General features: G+C 37.8%; 1 protein-coding gene across 1 annotated transcript in view; it reads left to right on the plus strand.

The window, feature by feature from the left end:
* The window catches only part of LOC106071991 (ATP-binding cassette sub-family A member 2-like), a 58,097-nt gene extending 55,528 nt beyond the window's left edge, over positions 1 to 2,569 (plus strand). The window contains exon 31 of the mRNA XM_056042123.1: positions 953 to 2,569. Coding sequence (XP_055898098.1) covers positions 953 to 1,123 — 171 coding nt within the window. The 3' untranslated portion in view covers positions 1,124 to 2,569. The remainder of the gene's footprint in view (positions 1 to 952) is intronic.
* Positions 2,570 to 15,541: the final 12,972 nt, after the last annotated feature.

A 15,541-nucleotide genomic window follows, 5' to 3' on the forward strand; every position in this document is an offset into this window, starting at 1 on the left:
ATCTAGCTTCGCCATCATTATTTTAAAGCAACATCTAGCTTCGACATCATTATTTTAAAGCAACATCTAACTTCACCATCATTATTTTAAAGCAACATCTAACTTCACCATCATTATTTTAGAGCAACATCTAGCTTCGCCATCATTATTTTAAAGCAACATCTAACTTCATTATCATTATTTTAAAGCAACATCTAACTTCATTATCATTGTTTTAAAGCAACATCTAACTTCATTATCATTGTTTTAAAGCAACATCTAGCTTCATTATCATTGTTTTAAAGCAACATCTAGCTTCATTATCATTGTTTTAAAGCAACATCTAGCTTCATTATCATTGTTTTAAAGCAACATCTAGCTTCGCCATCATTATTTTAAAGCAACATCTAGCTTCACCATCATTATGTTAAAGCAACATCTAACTTCACCATCATTATGTTAAAGCAACATCTAACTTCACCATCATTGTTTTAAAGCAACATTTAGCTTCGCCATCATTATTTTAAAGCAACATCTAGCTTCACCATCATTATGTTAAAGCAACATCTAACTTCACCATCATTATGTTAAAGCAACATCTAACTTCACCATCATTGTTTTAAAGCCACATCTAACTTCACCATCATTATGTTAAAGCAACATCTAGCTTCGCCATCATTATGTTAAAGCAACATCTAACTTCACCATCATTATTTTAAAGCAACATCTAACTTCACCATCATTATGTTAAAGCAACATCTAGCTTCGTCATCATTGTTTTAAAGCAACATCTAGCTTCGCCATAATTATTTTAAAGCAACATCTAGCTTCACCATCATTATGTTAAAGCAACATCTAGCTTCGTCATCATTGTTTTAAAGCAACATCTAGCTTCGCCATAATTATTTTAAAGCAACATCTAGCTTCACCGTGCATTTCAATCCAACTTCCTTGTGTCTGTGTCATCTCTCAGCTGTTTGCTAAAAGTGAATCCTACGTGGACATCCTTGTCCCTGAAGCAGTCCCACCAGCTGATGTGATTGACAGCCTGGAGAGTGCGCTGAATACTTTAAACTTCCAGCGTTACAAAATCCAACAGACGACCTTCGAGCAGATGCTGCTTAAGTTTATGAAGACTGATTAGGAAGGAGGCGTACTGCCCGGGCTTTGAACTACGAGACAGAGCGAGAGAGAGAGAGAGAGAGAGGGAGGGAGAGAGGAGAGAGAGAGAGAGGAAGAGAGAGAGAGGAGAGAGGGGAGAGAGAGAGGGAGAGAGAGAGAGAGGAGAGAGAGAGAGAGGAGAGAGAGAGAGAGGAAGAGAGAGAGAGGAGAGAGGGGAGAGAGAGAGGGAGAGAGAGAGAGAGGGGAGAGAGAGAGAGGAAGAGAGAGAGGAGAGAGAGAGAGGAAGAGAGAGAGAGGAGAGAGAGGAAGAGAGAGAGAGAGGAAGAGAGAGAGAGAGAGAGAGGAAGAGAGAGAGAGAGGAAGAGAGAGAGAGAGAGAGAGGAAGAGAGAGAGGAGAGAGAGAGAGAGAGAGGGAGAGAGAGAGGGGAAGAGAGAGAGAGAGAGGGGAGAGAGAGAGGAAGAGAGAGAGGAGAGAGAAAGGGAGAGAGAGAGAGAGGAGAGAGAGAGAGATGAGAGAGAGAGAGGAGAGAGAGAGAGGAAGAGAGAGAGAGAGAAGTGTGAGAGTGAGACAGACATATATACAGATACACAAAAAGACAGACAGACAAACAGAAAGAAAGATAGATAGATAGATAGATAGATAGATAGATAGATAGATAGATAGTAGATAGATAGATAGAGAGATAGATAGATAGATAGATAGATAGATAGATAGATAGATAGATAGATAGATAGATAGATAGATAGATAGACAATCTCCCCTTTTCGTAATAATTGTTTCATGTTCAAGCTATACAATATATAACTACTTAGTTTGTAAAATGTTTTGCATGTTCCTTCAGAGATGAAAATCTAATTCCCAGACCAAACATCCCACAGGACGACGGGATATGACAGCTGGCAGGGTATGAACCCAGGACCTCTGAGACGACTGAAAGACAGTGTAGTTTGTGTGTGTGTTTGATTGAGAGGGGGGATGTGACAAAGAGAGAAAAAAAGAGATTTTAAAAAAAGTTTCCCTTTCAGACTTTACGATTTATGGGGAAAATGGTGTTAAGGTTATCTGTTTCTTTGGCCTACGGTTATCGAGCAGGGTGTCATGTGGCCAGCCAATTTACCAACCGCCTTTACTTTCGCCAACTTAAGTCAGGTACCCATTACAGTTGGGCATACTCTGGGGCGCCCTAAAAATCCCGAAACGCAAATCTCCCAGTCTTCACCGAGATTCGAACCCAGCACCTCAGGTTCGGAAGCCAACCACCTAACCACTCAGCCACCGTTTCCCCGTGATAGAAAAATAGAGAGAAATATAGAAAAAGAGTGAGAGACAACGAAAGGATGAAATGAGGGTGGGGAAAGAGAGAAAGAAAGAGAAAGTTCAATGTATAGAGAATGTACATTTCTACAAATCCCGTGTTTGCAAATGCCTCATTAATTATCAATAGACTCTAATAAAGTAAGATAATTATCTTGACTCTTATTTATTCTTTTTATTATGAAGTTATACTTTGCTAGTACATTACTTTTTTTTTTTGTCACCATTTCTCAGGAATATAAAACCCGTTTTGGGTGTGGGTGGGATTGGTTTGGGGGGGGGGGGTCTTGGGTCTTAATTATTTCTAACACCTATTGTGACTCTACAGGACGCAGAAGCTATATCTCCCGTTTGTTCAAGACCGCTCTAGTTAGTTCGGCAGTTGATGAAGTGTTCAACAAATAGATAAAATCCAGATGTCTAACGTCGATATTAGTAACTAGATCTATTATTTATTATCTATTATAGATGTATTATTATATACACTCTTTGACGGATCGGCCTTCAAAAACATCATTAATGCTAGGGTCTTGGGGCCTTCCTGGTCTTCCCCCCCAAAAAAAAATATTTTGAAATAAGTGCACCATGCACTGCTCTATCTTCCAACCCGAAATTGAGGCAATTACCATAGCATTACAGACAGTGGAAAACATTATATGAAGGAGTGCAACCACCATCAGATACTGTTGTCTTTACAGATTCCTAATCCACTCTGCAAGCACTAAACAGCGGCACCTCAAACAGGCCAAGAGAGTTTGACAACACTACTTTTGATAATCCATCAGATGATATCAAAATTTAATATCAATATCACACTACAGTGGATCCCTGGACACATTGGCATCATGGGAAATAAAAAGGCAGATAAGCTATCAAAGGCAGGATCATCTATGAAACAACCAGTTAGACCTGTTAACTACCTCACCCTGAGGTCAATGTTAGTCAACAATCTCAAAGAGGAGTGGTTCAACCAATGGGCATCAGGAAACACAGGCAGAGCCATGTACAAAGAAATGACCATGCCTAACAAGCTGGACAGTACTAACTTCCTCCCCCTCAAAGAGCAATCTACAATTTTCTCTATTAAATTGCCATTTGAACAAAATAAATTCCACACAACTCCCCCTTTGCAGACACTGCGCCCACCCTTATGAAACCTTAAGCCATAACCTCTTTGAATGCCCCTCCTTAATCCCCCTTAGGCAGACCCTACTTCCACTACAGCCCAACATAACCAACACCCTGTACGGCAGTGCTGAAGAAAACAGCACACAATTTTTCCTAGGCACAGTCTACAAAAGAGCTCACAGCTCAGCAGCAATAAAGCTGGCTAGAAGAAGAAGAAGAATACATATTCCTTATATCCTTCTATTTACTAAAAGTGACAATGGGAAAACATGGTAATCAATGTTTGTTGGTAGGGGCTGTTTCGTACTTTAGCTCCTGACAGTTGATTCAACTAACTTCTTTATATGCAGTATTGAATACAGCAATTTGAATAAAACAAGATTTCTCTACATCTATGCAAAATAAGGTTAGCTTTAATATAAAACTTTCAATTTTAGTGGGTAAATGAATAAAACATAAAAAATGTAAAATTCCTTTTTATTTACAAAAAAAAAAAAAAAAGTATATAAAGGGGAAGAACTTGGCCCTCAAAATTATATTCATCAATAATGTATACGTTTTTTTCCCTTATTCGATATTAAACAAAATAATTAATTGACAATATTTAATTGACTTATTGGGTATTTTTTTTATATAGAATAAAGATTATTAGATAAAATAAATAATTGTTTAAAGTAACAACTTGATCGGAGAATGCGTGAGGAAGATGACAGAGTCCGCTACCTGGTTGGAACTAATTTATTATTTTTTTTTTTTTTTTTACATATGTACACTTTTGCATCCGAGAGTAGTGGAGATATTGTCTTGTTTTGTTTAATGTTTTTCTTGTTTGAGTCAACTAATGGTAGTCCACTTAATAGTACTATCTCTACGGCCTCAATCCAATATCAACACTGTCATCATGGCTTCACATAACATTAAACAACATTATGGCACCCCTGTAATAATGCAGTGGGTAACGAGTCACATAGGTGTGACTGGCAACACAATTGCAGACTCTTTGGCCCACCAGGGAGGGCAAATTCCACCCACTGATCAGGCTGTAAGCTTTCATCAAGCCCTGGCTACAATATAAAAAAAACAGAAATGGAAAAGTGGTTTGAGTGCTGGGACAAGTCCCAAAAAGCACGTGGAGTCTGGGAGTGCATGAGGCGCCCTGACCGCACTTCCCCGTGGTGGAGGCTGTCCAGGCCTCAGCAAACTATTATAGCACAGTGCAGGACAGGCCACTGTCCTGTTGGCTAATATTTCTCGCGGCTATGGCCAAATTTTGATTCAAGGTGCCCCCGCTGCGGGGAAGAAGAGGAAACCGTGCCTCATATTCTCCGTCTCGACAGGTCTGGGAAACCAAAAATTCTCGACCTGTATGGTGACGTGTACGCACTACGCAAAACAGCAGGGTTTCTGTCCAGGGCTTTTGCAAGAGAGGATTTGAGCCTCCCAAGCCCTCACTCTAATGGAGCTTGATGATGATGACGGCCTCTTTCAGTCGCGAAGCGACTATGGACCATCTCGGTGAGATGAATGCCTGGGCATTAGCTGTGGTCGGAACGATGTCGCCCACACATCAGTTCCCCACTCTCCACGCAGCTGATGTATCCAAAGGAACGGCAGTGCTGATACAGTTTGGGGTCAGCGGCGTCGTAGGTTCTGCCAGAGTGTAGCACTGGGTGCTGCAAACTGCATAGGGTCGCCAGCTCCTTATTTTTCCTCTGGGTTGACTCCCGAAGTCTTTCCCATGATTGGGTATAGCTGCAAGGCAACAGAGGTTTGATTTCAGAGTTTTCCTTCTCCTAGGTGGGTAGCTTATAATGTACATGCTTTCATGTGGATGAGATTTGTTACAATATGCGCATGCTTATAGGCATGAAAGTTGTATTATATAAATGGTTCACATCAAATATAATACATTAATTCTATTTGTAGCATGCAAAACAGATTAAAAAATTAAAAGTGGCGTTCTTTTTGAACCCATCAAGCCAAGCCACTCAACTGTATGAATTAATTAATTAGAAATGCATAACTCTTTTAATCTACCTCATTCAACGTATTCTATTGTACAATTAAACAAAACATTGTTTTGAAACACCGGACTCTTGTACTCGTTAAATCTCGTTAAATCTCGGCTTATCTTGGGCAGACGATTGGCGCTGATTGGTTTTGAGTAATATCGACGACCTACCTGGCTATACGTTCAGTGACTGACTTGCAGAAATGTAAAACAACATTTAAGCACGCCAGAACCATGTCAATCAAGTACTTAATTTAGCAATATTTGTACTATTTCTATTAATACGTTGATAACTGCATTCCCAACTCATCCAAACTTTAAAAAATCATGTATTGTAAATACTAAAAGTCTAATAATTGTTCGATTGATTGAACACAATTATGTTGTGTTCTTTAAAAAAAAAAACAATGCCCTATTATGCAGCATTCAGTATAATAAAATAAAAATTATTTTAAAAATGTTACGCCCCAAAAGGGTATCGAATCCATAATTTTGACAAAGTAAGCTGCTTAAACAAACGATGTTACCCATTCGGTCAGCGGGCAACGGGAACTTGTGGTATTATTAATTGGTACTTTCATTACATTGACACCTAGATCTAGATATAGACAATTGATCTAGAGCTCTTAGGATCTAGTCTACTCCTAGATCTGGAATGTAGATGTAACCTATAGTAGATTTACGTAAAAATGTAGGGGAAAGCTAAGATAATCTTTCAAAAAAGGTAAATACACTTTCAATTTAATAAATAACCCAGTTATTGATACACAAAGTGCTGACTACTCATGTTTTTTTAAATTAAATAATTCCAATCTAGACCTAGAAGACGATGCGAAAATATTTCCTGAACATTTATCTGTTAAATTCTTGAATCAATAATGCCTTAGATTCGGAAATTTCCGAACGCAGTAGTCCTTTTAAAGCCGATGTTGGCTCGGCTCTAGATCTAAGACTAGTTCTCAAGCCTAATTTACATTTATTTTTTAAATTTCTAATGGTCAAACTAGAATTTTCCGTATTTGGTCAACAAGCTAGTAAAAAACAATATTTTCTTTCACCAGACGATAATGATGAAAGCGAAGCTATGGAAGATGAAAAGTTAAATCGATTGGAGTTGGTATCAATCGATCTATTTGGTTTGACATATCAATATGTGTCAAATTTTAAAGAGGATCAATAAACATAAAAAGTACATTTCATCTCCGCTTTGCCGCTAAATTGTAAACCTGCTGTCAGATAATTTAAAATTCAAACGATAACCAGAGTCAATATAAATCCTCTACTGCACGTCACTGGCGGATCCAGAACTTTGGAGTGGGGGGGGGGGCGATTTTTTTCCAAACCCTAACCCTAACGCCCAGTAAACCCTAACCCTACGCATAAACGTGCATACAGCGCGCGCGCGCGCACACACACACACACACACACGCACACACATATATATGTATATATATATATATATATATATATATATATATATATATATATATATATATATATATATATATATATATAAATATGAGAATAAAAAAAGCAGCATTTCTCAACCTTCGGCGAAAACCAAAACAACTGGGGCAGCGCTATAAGGTTCTCTGGTGAAGTTCGGGGCGAAGCCCCGACGCCATAAGCGTTTTCTTGCTTTTTTCACTGCAGAAACGCATTCTCCTGACAAGTACAGCTCATTATTCATAAATGGAGTTCGGGGCGAAGCCCCGACGCCAATAGCGTTTTCTTGCATTCTTCATTGCAGAAACGCATTCTCCTGACATCTACAACTCATTACCCATAAATGAAGTTCGGGGCGAAGCCCCGACGCCAAAAGCGTTTTCTTGTATTCTTCTCTGCAGAAACGTATTCTCCTGACATCTACAACTCATTACTCATAAATGGAGTTCGGGGCGAAGCCCCGACGCCAAAAGCGTTTTCTTGCATTCTTCACTGCAGAAACGCATTCTCCTGACCTGAAGCTCATTATTCATACTATTAAAAAACGACCTTTCGAATAATGTTGTACTTGAAAAATATTCTAATTTGAATTTATAGACCCATAATACATTGCAAATAAAACCGATTTGTTCCTTGAAAAGATAGGATACCCCACGTATTTAGATTTTTGCTTTGAGGATCGCCGCCGAAAAAAAACTTATTCGATAAATAGTATTCAAGAAAACTCTAGCATAATATGTGAGTTATAGTCTCAAATTTATTTAGCTAGAAAAATATCAGATTGAGTAAAGGTTGGGAAAAGGCGACTATGAAAACGTTATTTGAGTCTAGAACTCATCTCAATCATGACTTTTATAGTGAAAAATTTCGTTTGAATTCTAACTTTTCCAATGCAAAGTCTTTCTTAAAATACTTATGATAACTTCATGTGAAATTACAAAAACTCTGTCTGGAAATGGGAATGGCGGTGGAGTGAAAACGATTAATCCTCGCTCCTTTACTAATTTCTTCTAAAGATTGCATTTGGCATTAAAGAATAGGTATGGGGCGACTCGATATAAGAATTTAATTTATAGTATATATAAATTATATTAGTGACAGATTTTTTTTAATTTTGTAATTTCTTAACTATAATACAAAAAGAAAAAGTATTGATTTGTCCGATGGGGGAAATGCGATTGCATGTATCGCCCCTCCCACCTGGTACAACCCTTTTTCATTTAAATTTTCTAATGATACAATTTGAGATTAGAGTGTGGTACGACATATTTACAATGGGTCACATATCAATACGTAGTTTATATTATATAGATATTCAACGAATTTTATTCACAAACTATGATTCTCCACAAAAATAGGACCGCCCCCCCCCCAGCACTCAGAGGGCTAGAGTGGGGAGGGCAGTACTTGCAATCCCCCCCCTCACCCCACCGAATCGGCCAAAATACCAGAAAGGGAGCGACATAATATAAAATTTATATATTAATTCAACTAATTTTGTTCACAAACTATGATTTCTCAATAAAAACGGACCGCCCCCCCCCCACTCAAAGGGTTTAGGTGGGAAGGGCAGAAGAGGTATTCGTCCCCTCCCCCCCACCAATCGGCAAACAGGGAACGACATAATATAAAGATTGGTTAAAATATCAATAACAAGTTACAAGGATATAGATATTTAATTGATTTTGTTAGCAGGCTGTGATTTCTACCAATAAATTGGACCGCCCCCCCACTCGAAAGTTAAGGGAGGGGGCGGGATTGATACCATCGCCCCCTCCCGACCCCACCAAATCGGCCAACATACTAGAGGGGGGGGGGCGAAATAATCTAAAAATAGGTTGAAATATAAATAATTAGTATATATTTTTAACATAAGTAATAAATTCGTATACAAATTGTGTGAATCCTATACTAAAGTTCGTCGGCCCCCCCCCTTCGGGGGGGGGGGGTCGGCCGAGTGGGGGGGGGCGATCGCCCCTACCGCCCCCCCCCCTGGATCCGCCAGTGCTGCACGTATTTGATGTTCTTTCCAGAAGACAGAGATGTTTGCTAATACGGTTGTTAACATGCTCTCCAAAAGTACACGTACAATCGGTGTTCATATTGTGTCAATGCAAGTTAATGGCTGTACAATCCATCTTATCGATTTCGCCTCGTGTGAGGATATTTTTAAGGTCGACGTTTGCAAGTGACGTAAATACGGTGTTGAGAAAAAAAAATCATTCCAGTTGTTAGAAAACAAATGTTAAAGCATGGTCTAGGATCTAATATCATGTTCGTTAAAATTGTGAAATTATATCAAACAATATTACATACGATTTTACGTTTTGCCATTATAAAAAAAAAAAAAACTGCTTCATAAAAGTGTGCTTTAAATAACATTGTGTCTTCTGCAAAGGTAGGCTCATCATTATCTTTCTACTCCATGATTGATTATTGATGATTCATTTACCGCCGACAGTCACAGACCATGTTTTCCCAATTTCCTCTGTTGGACACAAACGCCTCATTGAGAAGCAACAAGTTTGTTGACCACGTACACGTGAATGGCACAACGCGAACACTCTACGACACGGTCAATCATCTTATACTTATTACAGGAACCGTCGGAACAATTGTCAACTTGGTGACAGTGATCTTATGCTGTAGACTTGGTTTGAAAAAGTGTTCCAACATTCTAATAACGTCATTGGCAGTGGCGGATCTGTTCTACCTTCTGGGAATAATCAATATCCCCATGAACGTCTATCTATCAGCTTGGGAAGGAGCGGGCTTTGTTACAGCAAAAGATTTGGCATTCTTTCTCTTTCTCCTCTACTGTGTCTCAGTTCTGCTGGAAACTGTTGGGAAAATTGCCTCCCTCTTGCTTCCGGTGCTGATCACGTTTGAAAGATTTGTGGCGGTGTTTCTCCCGTTGACGTTTTCAAGGATAGTCACTCCGAACCGAGTGAGAATAGCAATCTTGCTGGTTTATTCCATAGGAATCCCAGTGTACGCATACTATTGCCTGCTTATTAAGTACGATTACCAGATGGACAACTTGCTAAATGTGAGCGCGGGAGTAGTTTTAATGTCTGATGACTACAGTGACGCTTTAAACTTATACAGAGCTGTGACTGAGGTTTATATTATACTATGTGGCCCGGTATGCAATGGGCTTGTAATTTTGGGCTGTATGGCGCTGGGGATTAAGATCCGACTTCAGATGAGAGAGAGAAGGAATCTACTTGGTCGGATCAAAGAGCGGAATGCTGGGAAAGCTCGTTTTGCAAAATTGCGTACACGTTTTACATTAAGATGTACAAACACTTCAAATTGTAACACTACAAATAAGCAGAGTAACGCTTCACGTGCACTGGCTTACGCTCAAAAAATCTTTTCAACAGAAGGAAGCGACTATCTACACGCAACTTCATTACAAGAAAATAATTTCAAGTACTCACAGACAGTGAAAGGTCTTGACTCTAAAGAAAACGAAGGCTTAAACACTGTTAATAATAATTCTCCTACAGTGGACAACAAAGCCAAAGCGACTATTCTACTTTCGAAAACGACAAAAATTCTTTTGTCAGTCTGCGTCTTCTATTCTCTGACCGGGCTGTTTGGATATTTCTCAGTGATGGTGATGAGATACGAGACTTTAACTTACGCTGTTCGGGTTACAATCCACAGAGCCTCTATCCTCGTCATGTCAATCAACAGTAGCGTCAACTTTTTCATCTACGTTTTCTTCAACGGGAACTTTAGGAAGGAGTTCCAGACTCTGTTTTGTAAATGCTTTAAGTAATCGTTTTTTTGTTCAACAATTAATAAAAATGGGATTGGCATCAGGGCCGGTCTTAGATCACTGCAATCATGCCTGAAATTGTAAAATTTAATAAAAAGTCCTTGAAATCTCCTGAAATTATTAAAATCTCCTGAAAACTCATAAAAATAATCTCCTGAAAAATAGACGAAATAGTGATTTTGGGGTGTCATTCAATTTCAGGGGCATCAACACTAAGAGTGAGAGAAAAAAAAACGGCACTGTCAGCTTTCAATTAATAAAAATGTATTAACAGGGAGAATTATAGCCAATACTTCTTGTGCCTCAAAAATTACTCAATGTCACTATTTCACGAAGTTAGATTATACAATTAGGCCATTCTTGCTATTGTGTGTGGTCTATGTAAAAAAAAACAACAGAATTTTGATGATGTACTTTATGACTTTGCACACGCAAGTCTCGTAAAGTAAAGTTAATTTGGTCGTGATTTTATACTTAGTAAAAAATGAATAAAATGCAAAGACGAATTTATTTTCTAATCCAAATCTTAAATTTCTGTTATTATCCTTATTCCTACCTACACTGGGCCCCACTCAATCCGTTTCGCATAGGGCACCGGAATGGTTAGGGCCGGCCCTGGTTGTCATTATCAAAGCTTATAGCCTCGTGTCCATTTGCTAAATAGTCTGTTACAGTTTTCCACTATGTCTAATGCTCTCTAGACACTACCTTAGTTTCTCTACACATCAAACACTTAACAGCTCGATCTAAACACAGAAACTTTAGTATACTTCATGACACATAGCACACGCTGTAATTACTGTTGTCATATATTGTGTAGGCCTATAGTCCATTGTGTATTTAACATACTTACCACATATTAAGACCTGAAAAGTACAATTTTATATGCAAGTTCATTATGTGGGCTTAATAAAGTTCAAGAGATTTGAACCCAAACTCTTCTTGGTTTGTGTTACCTTTTTAAAGTAGTTTTTTATTTTTTTAATATCTGTAATTTGTGGGAAGCGTGGTCAACACGCCAAGTGTGCTTGGCTTGGCTTAACTGCCTAGAAGGGGGCTCGAGGTTCGACACCCGACTCGGGCAGAGTTGTGTTTACTGAGCGCCTAAAGGCAGCACGGAAAACCAACTCCTAGATACCCCCTCCCCCCACTGGTCCACAAATGAGATTGGACCAAAAGCGCTCTGAGCATGCTATAAGCATGAAAGTAGCGCTATATAAAAGCTATAAATATATATCTATATATATAATCAATTTTAAAGTAATTTTATTTGATTTTTTAGAACTCTTTTTAAACTTTTGTTTACAAAAAATATTTTTAATTCTCGTCTGATCTCACTCGACAACTTTACGCTCGTTGATTGGTTTCTATTAATTACTGATGGCCTGTTTAACTTTTGTCATTTTATGTTCGGGGACTTGCACAATGTAATGCTAGATTAGTAGATACAATGATACGTCTTTTTAGCATCCATAAGTATTACTATTTGACTAGAGTAAGTAACACCATTAGTAAAATATTAAACTCATCAGGACCAAAGGCTAAAAAATAAAGTAGCATTAATAGATAAAACCCTAAACCACAAATGAAAAAAAATATCAAAACCTCATAAAATACTAAGAAAGAAATATTGGCATATTTTTTACTATACACTATCCCCCCATATTGCATTCACATGCGAGATTATTCTTCCTGTGTGACATTAGAGCATTGAACGAGTGGCCTGAATCAGACAAAAAATCAATAATATTTAGCTCACTGATTAATTATATCGTATGAGTGGAATTCTGAGATATGTAAAATACTGTATTGCAGACTTCTGAGATTACACTAGAATTTGTTTTCACTTTTTTTTTAAATAGTCACTAGGGTTCTGTATATTGCTCCTTAAGCGGAATAAATAGTCGTTGATATTAAAAGGAAAAAAAATCGGATAATAAATCTTAAGTAACGAGAGTAGGAACTTTAACGACTTCGTTGTGTGGATACTATATATTATCTTATAAATTACTGACGTAACTTCAAAAGGGAAAATGGTTACGTCATATGCTTATCCATGAGTTAACCTAGTCATGCATGTTAATCCATGACTTCAGCTCTTCTAAGTCTTTGGATTTCATGGCTGATTCACGCAGCCCATACCATGCTATAATGGCATTGTCGAAGACGGAACAATTGTGTGAGTTTGTTCTAACATACGTGATAAAGGACAACTCAAGAAAACATTAAGAAACTGGAACAGACACAAAATAGAGCAGTGAGATTCATAACAAACGAATATTCACATTTGACTAGAGTAACACCTTTAGTAAAATCACTAAATTTAGAAAGCCTTCAGGACAGATTACTCAAAAGTAAAGTAGCAATCATACATAAAACACTGAACCATAATCTTCAAATACAAAAACAAAATTTAATAAAATACTCTGAAAGACACAAAGATAAAGGCACATTCCTAGTTCCGTATGCTAGGACAAATTTGTATAAATACTCCTTCTTCCCTAGTGCTATTAGGGAATGGAATGGGTTGCCTGAGCTAGCCAGGAAAACCAGTGACTTGGCAGAATTTAAGTCATTGGTTAATATGCATGACTAAATGCATATCGCGTAGGACGTAATCGTCTTCTTTTTTGAAGTAACGTCTGTATTATATAAGATAAGATAAGATGGATAAAAAAAAAGTTGAATCGGTATTTGTTTTAAAAGAAGAAAGGGTTTGTTTCCCCTTCACCCTTCCTACCTCGCTAATGTGGTTGTCACACATCGTACAGTGAAACTAACACCCTGGCAAAATAGAACAAACTATTTAAAACGCCAAGTTTCACATTTAACGAACACCAAACTGTTTGTCACGTGACTATATAACACGCTGGTCCACGCTTAGAATCTATCTAATATTATTGTGTCAACCGAAATTAATGGCTTTTAAACATTATTGATTTTGGTCGAGGCCATATTTGATTGGAGCAAATACGAGCAGCGTATTTCTCGAGTATTTTACTTTAAAAAAAAATTATTTCTGTTGTTTGAATTTCTATGCCGGGCGTGCTCTGAAGACTTGTGTTCCACACAGGCTACATTTTTATATAATCATTACTCATGCACATGAATGCAGAGTGATTCCATTTATAGCTTTTTTAAACCAAACCGTTTATAAATTTAATTAACATGTGAACTAAGGATTAAAATCTAATTATATCAGGCTATTTAAAGATTTAGTGTTAGCCTATTTTGTTGATTTATTAGCGAAGACTCAGCTGCCAACTCTAAATGCTATGTTGGATTAACGTTGCATACTCTCTAAAACGACTAAAATTCTAATGTCATTGCTACGTTATCTATTCTTTGGCTGGTCTGTTCGGATATTCATCTGTTCATCTGATGAGATATATCTATAGAGCGTCGTTACTCTTAATGTCATTCGCGTTCTTCAATCGGAATTCTGGGAATGAACTCAAGACTACGCCTTTTAAATGCTTCAAGTAATGCTTCCTAAACATATATTACACAATCACGCATTTCAGAATGGTTTCTTTGTAGCGTTGTGGAGTTTAAGAGTGTAATCATTGGTTAGCATGTCTAGATTGACCTAGGGGCACGCGTAGGAGGTAATCATCTCATTCTTTAAAATAACGTCTGTATTTCTTATAAGAATGGAATGGGTTGCGTGAATCAGCCAAGAAAACCAACGATTCAGCAGAGTTTAAACCACTGATTAACACGTAGGACTAGATTAGCACATGAAACGTCTGTATTATATAAGATAAGATAAGAAGATAAGATGAAATACATAGGACGTTATTGTCGTTGTGACAAGAGAGACAATAAGGGTGGCTACCTTTATTTTTTTTAATTAGAGTTAGTCCCCTTTATTACTTGATTTAAGTCCCTGTTAACTGTTTACAATTGCCACTCTCTCTTGAGTCTTTCAACTGACCAGTGTAGTTTGAACTAAATCTCTATAATGTTTAACTAATACTTGTGTTGTACTATTGCTGTGTCACTCAAGAGGAGTGTGCCATTGTTGTGGGAAGAGTATTTCGATAATGAGCTAAGTAGACTTTATTCTAATTCAAAAAAGAAGATGATTACGTTATACGCGTCATGCCTTTAATCATGCATAATAACCAATGACCTAAATTCTGCAAAGCCACTGGTTTTCCTGGCTAGCTCAGGCAACCTATTCCATGCTCTAATAGCGCTATTGAAGAAGGAGTATTTGTACAAATTTGTCCTAGCATTTGGGACGAGGAATGTGCCTTTATCTTTGTGTCTTTCAGAGTATTTTATTAAATTTTGTTTTTGTATTTGAAGATTATGGTTCAGTGTTTTATGTTTAATTTGTACAAACGCTCCTTCTTCCCTAGTGCTATTAGAGCATGCAATGGGTTGCAAAAGCAAGCCAGGAAAACCAGTGACTTGGTATGATTTAAGTCAGTGATACCCAAAATACGGCCCGCGGGCCACATCCGGCCCGCCACATGAATCCAGCCGGCCCGCCGTACACGTCGGCACATAGTGTAGAAAATCCTCTCGCCACAAAAAAAAAATAGTTAGAGTAAATAGATTGGTATCGATAATAAGCCAACAGCCAACATATTTGTTTTCTGAAAAGAAAAAAGTGTCTCTTTTGAAAGAATGTAACATTTAACAGCTTCACGACACCAAACACTTAAGGGGAGGTATCCCTGAAAATCTTATTTTTGTTATTTCTAAAGCTAGGCCTTTGAAATTTGCTATGGTAACATATAAT

This window comes from Biomphalaria glabrata, chromosome 9 (genome assembly GCF_947242115.1).
Source record: "Biomphalaria glabrata chromosome 9, xgBioGlab47.1, whole genome shotgun sequence".
Lineage (NCBI taxonomy): Eukaryota > Metazoa > Mollusca > Gastropoda > Planorbidae > Biomphalaria > Biomphalaria glabrata.